This window comes from Dendrobates tinctorius, unplaced genomic scaffold, assembly GCF_039654945.1.
Source record: "Dendrobates tinctorius isolate UK_male_01 unplaced genomic scaffold, ASM3965494v1 ptg000022l, whole genome shotgun sequence".
Taxonomy (NCBI): domain Eukaryota; kingdom Metazoa; phylum Chordata; class Amphibia; order Anura; family Dendrobatidae; genus Dendrobates; species Dendrobates tinctorius.
Genome location: NW_027361690.1, coordinates 85,410,457 through 85,423,654, shown reverse-complemented (window position 1 = coordinate 85,423,654; position 13,198 = coordinate 85,410,457). Strand labels below are relative to the sequence as shown.

General features: G+C 48.2%; 1 protein-coding gene across 2 annotated transcripts in view; it reads right to left on the bottom strand.

Annotated features, from left to right (window-relative positions):
- Positions 1–12,975, bottom strand: part of ANKDD1A (ankyrin repeat and death domain containing 1A) — a 51,443-nt gene extending 38,468 nt beyond the window's left edge. The window contains exon 1 of one of the 2 annotated variants that reach the window (XM_073568838.1): positions 12,810–12,975. In XM_073568838.1, the coding sequence (XP_073424939.1) occupies positions 12,810–12,843 (34 nt within the window). In that variant the 5' untranslated portion in view covers positions 12,844–12,975. The remainder of the gene's footprint in view (positions 1–12,809) is intronic. The other variant, XM_073568839.1, reaches the window with a different exon arrangement.
- Positions 12,976–13,198: the final 223 nt, after the last annotated feature.

Sequence of the window (13,198 nt, the reverse complement as noted above, 5' to 3'; positions counted from 1 at the left end):
CGTGAAAAGATGCTGGCTGCAATCCGCAAAAAACCCTACAAAAATGTCCCAACCGTCTGATAGGAAAAAAGGCCCTGAAGTCTCTAGACTTCAAAATCACTATATCAGCAATCAGGTATATTCTGAAAACAGAGCAAAGAGATCAACTGATCAGAGACAAACATGGAATTCAGCCAGTCCCAACCAGGACTTGCTGAATACAAACACTAAGGAAACCAGACAAAATCTCATGGAATAATAGCAGCGCAAAAACTTAGCTTTTAGTAGACAGGAACTAAAACTGGATGCCAGGGCTCAGAGCAGAAAGGATCACCAGCAAACCCTGCAGGGCGTCGGCTGCCTTATATCCACTCAAATTCCAGATGTCCAATCACACTCCGCCTGTTCAGATGACAGGTTCTTCCCATCCCAATCAATTTCACTACCTCGCTTCACCAGCAGAGGGAGTTCATCAGACATCAAAGGTGAAGGGGAAAATGAACTCACAACACCTACCCCTGAGATAGGAAGCCAGAAGATTGGTGGGGGGCTGAGGTAGAGACAGGCAGCGGTAAGGTGTGATTTATTAAAGAACCTGCTGCATGAATATTTGAAGGAAAAACAAATAAAAAAAATAAAACAGGTGACAACACCTTTGAATATTTCTTCATTGGTGCACACGTCTTGAGGTACATCTATCTCCATCTCCGTTCCTAGGAAAGGTTGTTTCCTGATTATTGGCCTGTCTAAACAGGCCAACATTCACCAAAGAATGAGTAAAACAATTGTTCGTCAGGGGGAAAATATTTTTAGGCTTGCCTAAAAATTATTACTCTCGGCAGTACAATGTCCTTTGTAAATAGATACGACACATAAAAAAATAAATAGAGGGAAAAAAATGGAGTGAGTTCTCTACTACCAGAGCTGCTCGGCTGCTGTTAGAGACGCTGAAGTATAAGCACAATGTCAGATGGGTTAAAAGCCCCCAGAAGACTTTCTGTGACCATTTCTTTGCTTATGGTGGATTTACAGGTATCAATTATTGGTGCAATTAGTACGTTTCAGCGCAATTGTAATGGTAATTGCCTGGTGTTAAAACATAGAACGATCAGTAATAAATGTATCCTATATTTAAATTGATCTGTCCTATATTAAAATCATTGCTATCGTTATTATCTGACTTTTCCTAATAAAGACCATTACGGTCAAATTAGTGGGCACATAATTGTAAGATGTAAATGCATCTTTAACATCTACATATTAGCTCTGTAGTCTTGTAATTAGTTTTTTTTCACTTCTAAGGGTAATTTCATGCACAGTGAGTTTTACGGCATTTTTTATTACTTTGCAGCAAAAAACGCTGTGATACAAGTCAATAGACTGGTATTGAAAAGTGACCTCCGCGTCTGCGCTGCTCCATGAACTACTGGAGCTGCCGGCAGGTCACTTTTCTTATTGACACCTCTCCATTACTAAGCCGGGCTTAATGTCACCGTACAATAGGAAGGTGACATTAACCCTTCCTTACCCCACATGCCACCGCTAGAAGGAAAGTGGAAAGAATGGGGCAAAACTCCAGAATTGGCGCATCTAATAGATACATCTTTTCTGGACAGCTGCCGGCCCATGGCCCCTTACCAGCCTGAGAATAGCTGCCCGCACCTGTGAATTTTGTCAGGTTGGTTACAAAAAAAAGGGGACCCAACGTCAGGTTTTTCATTCACTCTCCCCTGCTCGCCGGCAGAGCAGGGGAGAATAATGACAGGCGTGTTCAGCACCAGCCACCGGGGAACAGCGGCTTACAGTGGCTTACAGTAGCGCCACTTCCCTGGCAGCCGTCCGTTCGCACTGTTCTCTGTGTGCACGTGTGCGGCATGTTTTGCGGTCCGTGAGAAAACGGACATGTCTCCGTGTTTTGCACATGGACACACGGTCCGTGAAAACACACGCACATGTACATAGACCCATTCATTTGTCTCCGGGACATAAGAAAACTGTCACCTCACGTACCGGAGACACCGACGTGTGAAAGGGGGCTCATTGACTTTACGGGCAATTTTCATCCATGACATCGACTAAAAACAGACATGTGAATCGCATTATGGGTTATTAAGATCAACTAATCAGAAGAAGTACCGGTGAGGCCAGCAGGTTGGAGGAGGTTCGCAGGGCTCTGGATTACCATGGAATACCAATGTGACTGCTGCACCACGGTCCCTAGATTTTTTGTTTTTTGCTCTACTTCATCCAGGGTGTCCCTAAAGCCCAGACACACAGCCAAAAATGCATATTTCAAGAAATGAAATTTATTAACATTTTATGCAATTGGATTATTAAATTAATTCTTCAATATGATTTCCATCATTTGCGATGGAAAGATTGATGCTCTTTACAAAATTCAAGTGAACATTGCCGTCATATTTAGCATATTCATTCTTTTTGAGTAAATCATATGTGTAATATCTGTGATTTTCATTGAAAACATTTCCTTTAGCATAACCCAGAAAAAGAAGTCAAGGGCATTAAAGTCAGATGAATAAGGAGACCACTCCACATCACCACGTTCCCCAATCCAAAAATATAACAATAATAATAATAATAATAATAATAATAATAATAATACATTTTATTTCTATAGCGCCGACATATTCCGCAGCACTTTACATTTCAGAGGGGATTTGTACAGACAATAGACATTACAGCATAACAATAATCACATAGATTGTAACAAATACCAAGAGGAGTGAAGGCCCTGCTCGCAAGCTTACAGTCTATGAGGAAAGAGGTAGACACGAAGGGTGGGTGGTAACAGTTGCCCTGATTGTATGGACCAGCCATAATGTTAAGTGTGTAACAGTACAGACACAGAGGGCTAATGGATGCATAAAGCATGTGGGAACATGATGCGGGGAACCTGGTTATGGTAAAACTTTTGGCTGTGCCACACAGGGATAGATTAGGTTAATATGTTGAGGCGATAGGCCAGTCTGAATAAATGCGTTTTCAGGGCACGCTTAACATTGTGGGGATTGGGGACTAATCGTATTGACCTGGGAAGTGCATTCCAAAGAATAGGCGCAGCACGTGTAAAGTCTTGGAGGCGGGAGTGGGAGGTTCTGATTATTGAGGATGCTAACCTCAGGTGATCAGCACAGAACGGAGGGCGTGGGTAGGGTGGTATACTGAAACAAGGAAGATGTAGGGTGGTGCTGAGCCATGGAGAGCTTTGTGGGTGAGGGTAATAAGTTTATACTGAATTCTGGAGTGGATGGGAAGCCAGTGTAATGACTGGCACAAGGTAGAGGCATCGGTGTAATGATTGGCGAGGAATATGATCCTGGCTGCAGCATTCAAGACAGATTGGAGGGGGGAGAGTTTGGTAAGAGGGAGACCGATTAGAAGAGAGTTACAACAGTCGAGACGAGAATGAATAAGAGAAACAGTAAGAGTTTTTGCAGAGTCAAAAGTAAGAAAAGGTCGAATTCTAGAAATGTTTTTGAGGTGCAGATGACAAGAGCGAGCCAGTGTTCGAATGTGGGGGGCAAAGGAAAGCTTGGAGTCAAGTATGACCCCAAGACAGCGGGCATGTTGCTGGGGAGTAATAGTGGAACCACACACGGAAATGGCAATGTCGGGTATAGGTACATTAGTAGAGGGAGGAAACACAAGGAGTTCAGTGTTTGACAGTTTCAGTTTCAGATATAGTGAGGACATGATGTTAGACACAGTGTTTAGACAATCGCTGGTGTTTTCTAGAAAGGCTGGCGTGATATCAGGAGAAGAAGCGTATAATTGGGTGTCATCAGCATAGAGATGGTACTGGAAACCAAATCTACTGATTGTTTGACCAATAGGGGCAGTGTACAAGGAGAAGAGGAGGGGGCCTAGAACCGATCCTTGAGGAACCCCAACAGTAAGGGAATGATGAGAGGAGGAGGAACCAGCAAAAGATACAGTAAAGGAGCGGTCAGAGAGATAGGAGAAGAACCAGGAGAGAACGGTGTCCTTGAGGCCAATGGAACGGAGCATAGTGAGGAGCTGATGATCCACAGTGTCGAATGCTGCAGAGAGATCCAAGAGAATTAGCATGGAGTAATGACTATTTGATTTAGCTGTTAGTAGATCATTAGAGACTTTAGTGAGGGCAGTTTCAGTAGAGTGTAAAGAGCGGACCGGATTGGAGAGGGTCGAGAAGAGAGTTATAAAAGAGATAGCGGATAAGACGGGAGTGGACCAGGCGTTCCAGGAGTTTAGAGATGAAGGGAAGATTAGAGACAGGTCTACAATTAGCGGCACAGTTTTGGTCGAGGGATGGTAGTGGATGTTTGATGGCATGCTTAAATGAGGAGGGAAAGATACCAGAAGAGAGAGAGAGGTTAAATATTTTAGCTAGGTGAGGGGTGACAGCAGGGAAAAGGGACTGGAGGAGATGTGACGGAAATGGGTCACTGGTGCAAGTGGTTGGACGAGAAGATGCAAGGAGTCTGCTTACTTCTTCTTCTGTGACTGGTTCAAAATCAGAGAGTGCGCTAGATGCAGTGGGGGAGGGAGGACAGTGCATGGTATGAGGTGATTGGGAGATAATTTCCTGTCGGATCTGGTCAATTTTTTCTTTGAAGTAATTGGCCAGATCGTCAGCTCGGAGCTCCATGGTTGGGGCCTGTACTCTTGGGTTGAGTAGAGAATGAAAAGTGTCAAAGACACGTTTAAGGTTATTGGACAGTGAGGTGATGAGGGTGTTGAAATAGGTTTGTTTGGAGAGGTGAAGGGCAGTGTTGTATGTTCTAAGCATAAACTTATAATGGATGAAATATTCGTGTAGATTGGATTTTCTCCACAGACGTTCGGCGCACCTGGAGCACCACTGCAGGAAATGTGTTTGCAAGGTGTGCCAGGGTTGTTGCCGTCTGTGTTGTGCTACTCTATTTACAGGGGGTGCAAATTCATCCAGGGCACAGTTTGAAGTGTTTCATTGTAATGCTTCGATGCAGAATCAGGACATAAGAGGGAGGAGATAGGGGCCATTGAAGACTGCAAGTTCTTCATAAGTTTCTGGGTGTTAATGGCCTGTATGTTTCTATAAGTATGGGCAATGGGGGTGACCTGAGCAGCCTGGCAGTTCTTGATAGAGAATGAAAGAAGATTGTGGTCAGAGAGCGGGAGAGGGGAGTTTGCAAAATCATCCACTGCACAAAGCCGAGAGAAGACCAAGTCGAGGGTAATTAAAAGCAACCTGATACCAGAAAATACACTATTAACATGCTGTGACAACACAGCATTGTATCCTAATTAACCAGATGTCTATTTTCAGTAAGCTAAGAGAATAGACTTATCTATATGTTGACTTTTGATTTTATGTGTTTCTTCCTTGTTGGTCAAGAAAACACACGACTGTTGTGAGCTCATTTTCGGGTTTGCCTGTGGCTTCTGGTGAGGGTTATGGAGCTGGCTGTGCTGACAGAGGAGTAGTGAGTTCTCGATCTGGACTCCCTCTGTTGGTGAAGAGAGGTAATGAAGCTGATCTAAATGGCAGAGACCGGCCACCTGAGGAAGAGGACTGCGATTGGACATCAGGAGTTTCTGATTGGATTTAAGGCAGCCGACTCCCTAGTTTCTTGCTGGTGATTTTTCCTGACTGTGGCTTCTGGTTTCCAGTTTGGTTCCTGCCGTCCTAAAGCTAAGTTTTCTCTGCTATTTTTCATATGAGTTTTTGCCTGGTTTACTTGGTTTTTGTGTTCAGCCAGCCCTGGCTGGGACTGGGCTGAATCCCCATTTTGTCTCTGATCAATTGATCTCTTTTGCTCTGTCTTCAGAATATACCTGAGTGCTGATACAGTGTTTTGAAGTCTAGTGACTTCAGGGCCTTTTTCTATCAGACGTGTTGGACATTATTTTTGGCAGGGTTTTTTGCGTGATTGCAGACAGCGGCTTTTCTTTCCTGTCCTTTCTAGTTAGTGAGGGCCCCATCGTTTGCTCAGCCTTTCTATCTGTGTCTGTGTTTTCATCTTGTTTCACCAACAATACATGTTGGGGGCTGTCTATTGCTTTGGGGTCTGCTCTGGGGCAGTTTAGATTTTCCCTTTCTTTCTTTAGTTCTCCGGCCGTGACGAGGCGTCTAGGACCACCGTAGGCACGCTCCATGGCTACTGCTAGTTGTTGTGGATAGGATCAGGGGTCTGCAATCCGCTAGTTACCAACCTCTCCGGTTTTCTGGGCTTAGCTTGCTTTTTGTTTTTTCCTCCTCGGTGACTCATTCATAACACACGACTTTTGTTCATGTAAGCCTGTAATATTGACATTTGATGTAGCATATTGTGCTGCTATCCTAAATGACTAGTGATGTTTGCTGATATGCTGATTATATGTTGTTCAAGCCAGCTAGTTTGTTGACTTGAAAAACAGAGGAGGAAAAACTATGCAAATAGATTACATAATCAAACAATGAGAGTTGGTCTCATCATCATTCTTCCCCTTTACCTGTGAATGCTGACTTGAAGGAAATTTATAAAAAGGATAGATACCTCCATATACAGATTTACCTCCAGACATACAGACAGCTGAGAGATTCAGAGATCCAAAGAAAGAGACTCTCTACATGACAGCAGCCAAGACATCATGACTCCATCATGAGGGACACAGATTTGTCATTCTACTGAATCTGGATGCCAGCTTACGAGATAATGGCCCCTAAGGAAGAATACAGATCTGCACCACTGGCCATCACCAATCCATAGATACATTTGGGGTAGTTAGGAATGGGACTCTCCGGTCGCCTGACTCCATGAAGATGTTCAGAGAAGTCAGGTTATGACCCTCCGGTTAACTAGCCTTCTACCTTAATGGACTGTCATCTCCCTAAGCTTGTCATTACCTTCTATCAGTGCGTGCCACAGGTGGGGTAGTTGGCCTTGGAAGATTTGAAGTCACAACTGTTCTTATCCTGGCGAGTCAGAGGAAGCGTAAGAATCTGTAATGTGCACCATCTTGGTTATTTTGCTGGGACTGTTCTATGCATGCTCTGCCTGTTTTGTGGGTCAATAAAGTATTGCCATACTGTTTTACCCTCACCTGTGTTGTCTGCGTAGCGTTACACCCACGTTATAAGGAGAGCGGGCATTCGGTGGGATGATCCCTGGTGCATGCGATTTCGGCTAGCGGACCAGGGCACCCGCTAACCTCCTGTGTCTCCACACCTGCAGATATGTAGCTAATCTGCAGGTTAATAGCATTACTAACCTGCCCAATGCTGACATGTAGTCGAACGCTGCGGGGAGAAAATTAACTTTATTTCCCCGGCAGCGTTCCGGTTTAAGTCACAGGGTTCGGCGCCGTTTCAGTCACGCTCTGAGTATAAAGAGTGGCAGAGGCCGCTATAACCGCACCCCAAGCCCTGACTGGCCGGCTGACTGTCAGTAGGTGGTCCGGTGACAGGTTCACTTTCTATGTGTTCAGACTTTAGGGGCACCCTGTATATGACTGAAACAAAGGAAAATATCCACGAGGAAGAAGGAAATGTAACAGGAGCTTTTACCTTCATCAGAGCAGACTGGTAGCTAGAAACATCTCACCTCAGCCGCCAAGTACGCGTGACACCATCTATTGTTCTACTAATAATTGTTAGCTTTCTCTAGACCCAACAAGCAGACAATTACCATAGTGAAGGGAAACATGACTGTAATATTTCTAACATTGCGCTAAGTACAGCATTATGCTAATGAAAAGTCAGACTTCAGCAGTGAAGGATAAATAGGATAAAGAGACAGAAAACTGAAAATAATTCCCCAATCGCAGAGGTCGTCAGATCACATACTTGGTACATTCGCTTTTGGCAGAATCCAAGGTTTTAACTTACTGTGTAAAATACATTAAGGAATTACATATTGGGATACATACGCTCTGCTTCAAAATACTGCAAATTGCACTAAATTTTGCCGATTACTTTTCTTTCCAAGGCTTTCATATTGCACCACTGTTAGCGTCACATTTATGTCTATAAAGGTCTTCAATCTGTCAGCATTATTTCATCCCCCCCAAAAAAAAACAATTATACAAGCATGTAGCTCTTTCAAAGACAAGTCCAACAATACCTATAATCAGTCCGTTCCTACATTACTAAGAAATCAGTGTTTCAATAGGCATATAAGAGTCAAGTGCTATTGTAGATATGAAGCCTCTGCCACTCCAGCTCTATTCCTTGCTCAGCGCCACCTCCTCCTGCTTGAGTAATGGCTCTTTTACCTGAAGTCACACAGCATAGAGGCTGTCAGTCAAGCAGGAGCAGGTGGCGCTGGGCGAGGAATAGAGCTGGAGTGACGGAGGCTTCAGATAGCTCTTCAGCCTAATTTGCATATCAATTCAAATGCTGATTTCTCAGTAATGGAAGAACAAATTATTACCTATTGATTGGTGGGAGTCCAACCGCTGGGACAGGTACTGATTGGCAGAACAGGGAACTTTTATCCCTGTTACTATAGCTCGTCGGTGTGCATGCTTGATCATTCCTCATAGTTTTTTTTTCCAGCAGTCCCATTGAGAATAAAGGGGCCGTTGAAGATCCACATTTCCGCTCTATTCTACCAGAGATGAAAATTGCCCATTCTGTTAGGCTATGTGCACACGCTGCGGTTTTTGCTGCGGCTTTGGCCGCAGCAGTTCTGCACACAGTGTACAGTAGCATGTTATCCTATGGGATTAACATTCTGCTGTGCACACGCTGCGGATTTTTAACTGCGGAAAAGCTGCGGTTTTGAATCCGCAAAAACAATTGACATGTCAATTATTTCTGCGGATTCTGCTGCGGTTTGCTGCCTATTCCATTGTCCAGGTGGCAAACCGCAGGGCAAAACCGCAGGCCAAACCGCAGGTCTGCAGATAAAGACCCGCAGGTGAATCTGCAGTGTGTGCACATAGCCTTAATCAGTGCAGTTCTACTGGTCGGACCACCACGATAAATAATTACCTTTCTTAAGGATAGGTGATAACTTGTTTTCACAGCACGACCTCTTTAATTTTGCAAACTACACCTGTCCAAATGTTCTTCAAAGCGTATATCAATATAGTTTAAAAAAAGTATAGTAAATTTGACACGCCAGGTTCTATATTCTGGTGCACATAAATCCCTAAAACTGACCAAAAATTTGGTGTATAGGATCATAGGACCACCAGCAAATGAGCAGAGCGCCTGTGAGGGGATTCACAGACATGCACCCCCCCATCCCAGCGTAATGGGGAACCTGCATACTGCTGAGTTTTCCAGCTGCGATGGCTGGCCACGTTCCTATGTGAAGTGCCACACGACTGAGGGAGTCACCATATCAATGATTTAGCACTGTAACAAATGAGCAATTATCAAAAGCTGAAGGAAGACTAAGGATAGTTTCACATTAGCGTTTACGGCCGCAGCGTCGGGCTGCGCACGGCCGCCGCTAAGCCCCGCCCCCTGCCGCACCTCTGCTGGTAGCTCCGCCTACAGACGCAAGACGCTGCATGCGTCCTGCGTCCCCTATCTTTAGCACTGGGGACGCAGGCCGTGCGCAGTATGCGTTTGGCGGCGCATGCGTCCTTTTGACGCTGCGCCGAGCGCACCAAATTGCAACCTGTTGCGTTTGGCGCTGGTCGGCGCAGTGTCAAAACGATGCATGCGCCGCCAAACGCATACAGCGCACGGCCTGCGTCCCCAGTGCTAAAGATAGGAGACGCAGGACGCATGCAGCGTCATGCGTCCGTAGACGGAGCTACCGGCAGAGGCGCAGCAGGTGGCAGGGCTTAGCGGCGGCCGTGCGCAGCCCAACGCTGCGGCCATAAACGCTAATGTAAAACTAGCCTAAATCCCTGCAGTTATACCGCAAACAAAATATAGCTGCCATTTATGAAAGCCTGTACCCAGACTGAGGAGGGAAAGATAAAATACTGCAGGTCGTAACAGCCAGTTTACACTGGAGTGCAGACGCCAGGCAGCACCGCTACTACACTGGCGTGCAGAAGCCAGGCAGCAACGTTACTACACTGGCGTGCAGAAGCCAGGCAGCACCGTTACTACACTGGCGTGCAGAAGCCAGGCAGCACCGTTACTACACTGGCGTGCAGAAGCCAGGCAGCACCGTTACTACACTGGCGTGCAGAAGCCAGGCAGCACCGTTACTACACTGGCGTGCAGAAGCCAGGCAGCACCGTTACTACACTGGCGTGCAGAAGCCAGGCAGCACCGTTACTACACTGGCGTGCAGAAGCCAGGCAGCACCGTTACTACACTGGCGTGCAGAAGCCAGGCAGCACCGTTACTACACTGGCGTGCAGAAGCCAGGCAGCACCGTTACTACACTGGCGTGCAGAAGCCAGGCAGCACCGCTACTACACTGGAGTGCAGAAGCCAGGCAGCACCGTTAGTACACTGGCGTGCAGAAGCCAGGCAGCACCGTTAGTACACTGGCGTGCAGAAGCCAGGCAGCACCGCTACTACACTGGAGTGCAGACGCCAGGCAGCACCGCTACTACACTGGCGTGCAGAAGCCAGGCAGCACCGCTACTACACTGGCGTGCAGAAGCCAGGCAGCACCGTTACTACACTGGCGTGCAGAAGCCAGGCAGCACCGTTACTACACTGGCGTGCAGAAGCCAGGCAGCACCGTTACTACACTGGCGTGCAGAAGCCAGGCAGCACCGCTACTACACTGGAGTGCAGAAGCCAGGCAGCACCGTTACTACACTGGCGTGCAGAAGCCAGGCAGCACCGTTACTACACTGGCGTGCAGAAGCCAGGCAGCACCGCTACTACACTGGAGTGCAGACGCCAGGCAGCACCGCTACTACACTGGAGTGCGGAAGCCAGGCAGCACCGTTACTACACTGGCGTGCAGAAGCCAGGCAGCACCGTTACTACACTGGCGTGCAGACGCCAGGCAGCACCGTTACTACACTGGCGTGCAGACGCCAGGCAGCACCGTTACTACACTGGCGTGCAGAAGCCAGGCAGCACCGCTACTACACTGGAGTGCAGACGCCAGGCAGCACCGCTACTACACTGGAGTGCAGACGCCAGGCAGCACCGCTACTACACTGGAGTGCAGACGCCAGGCAGCACCGCTACTACACTGGCGTGCAGAAGCCAGGCAGCACCGTTACTGCACTGGCGTGCAGAAGCCAGGCAGCACCGTTACTACACTGGCGTGCAGAAGCCAGGCAGCACCGTTACTACACTGGCGTGCAGAAGCCAGGCAGCACCGTTACTACACTGGCGTGCAGAAGCCAGGCAGCACCGTTACTACACTGGCGTGCAGAAGCCAGGCAGCACCGTTACTACACTGGCGTGCAGAAGCCAGGCAGCACCGTTACTACACTGGCGTGCAGAAGCCAGGCAGCACCGTTACTACACTGGCGTGCAGAAGCCAGGCAGCACCGTTACTGCACTGGCATGTAGAAGCCAGGCAGCACCGTTACTACACTGGCGTGCAGAAGCCAGGCAGCACCGTTATTACACTGGCGTGCAGAAGCCAGGCAGCACCGTTACTACACTGGCGTGCAGAAGTCAGGCAGCAACGTTACTACACTGGCGTGCAGAAACCAGGCAGCACCGTTACTACACTGGCGTGCAGAAGCCAGGCAGCACCGTTACTACACTGGCGTGCAGAAGCCAGACAGCACCGTTACTACACTGGCGTGCAGAAGCCAGACAGCACCGTTACTACACTGGCGTGCAGAAGCCAGGCAGCACCGTTACTACACTGGCGTGCAGGAGCCAGGCAGCACCGTTACTACACTGGCGTGCAGAAGCCAGGCAGCACCCGTTACTACACTGACGTGCAGGAGCCAGGCAGCACCGTTACTACACTGACGATTTTAGTATGGAGACAATCAGAATATCAAACACCAATAGACATGAAAAGTTAGGGACCAGGAGTTTCTTTCTAGGTACGGCGCTGCCTGGCATCTGCATTCCATTGTATGAAATTTACACGCATCCACGGTGGCCGACTAAAAACCTAAGATTTAAGGAGAGGTGAGAAAAGCACGTTCTAATCTCTTCCATAACTTGTGGACGCCGATTATTCCTGCGATCTGTGAAGATAACGTCCTTAATGCTGGTAAAACGAGCCACGGTTATTTGGCGAACGTCACTGCCGTATTTACCGAGCGCATCATATACATCCAATGTGTCCGTAAAAGCTGCTTCTGGGGGTACATGTGGGCGGTGTGCACTGATTGTTAGTATGTAATATCCCCCAGAATAAACATATATATGAGTGGGATGGAAGGTTATTCCCAAGACGACACGCTATCCTCTATCAATAGGACACTAATCATTGGGGCGTCCCGACCGCTGGGGAGCCGATAATCCCCCAAATGGAGCTATGGAAGCTGGGAAACAGGTCCACCATCCTAAATGCAGCTGTGCCCCTCTACCTCGCCCCATTGATTATCTACTGGGATGACCCCTCGGAATAAAGCCGCACACATTGGGGGACAGGTATGAAACTAATGTTAGAGAAAGGTAGCTGACAACAAACCAATCAGATTCCAGGTCTCATTTCTGTGCAGTCCTCTGGTAGGAGAGCTGCGTCCTGATTGGTTGTTACTGACCACTCTTCTCATGCTCTAGCTCTTACAGATGTGCCGCAATTCACACAACATATCGCGACATTCCCGGCGCAATATCCCCGGCCGGCACTGCGTGCCAGTGCTGATACAGACGCCCCGAGTACCGGCATCGGTGTGCCGCATGCAGCTGGGGATAGTCGGAACATGCCAGGCTGAGGCTATGGGCAACTCGGGATAGAAGTGGCAGTGATGCGCACAGTGATGCCGGGATTCCACCCACCCTGCCCGCCACTTACAGATGTCATCATCGCAGAGCAGTGCACTCTCCATTCCAGAGCCGCCTCAGCTCAGCCTCATCCCGCCGGGTGTCCCCGGGCAGCCTGCGCCCTCCGGGGGGAGATGTGCGAGTCAGTGCGCAGGAGCTGCCGGCCGGTGACGTCACGGGAGGGGCACGGGCGGGGAGGAGCGGCGGCTCGGGCCACAGTCAGTGACAGGCAGGCTGAGCTGCGCGGAGCTCCTGCGGCCGCGGCTGTCACTGACAGGACGTGTGCGCACAGTACAGCGCCCCCAGCGGACAGTGTCTGCTACAGCCTGTCACATACTGACGCCTCACCTGTGGTGACCCAGAGCTGCTCGAGTCTCGCCTCTTAGGCCTCTTTCACACATCAGTTTTTTGCCTTCAGGC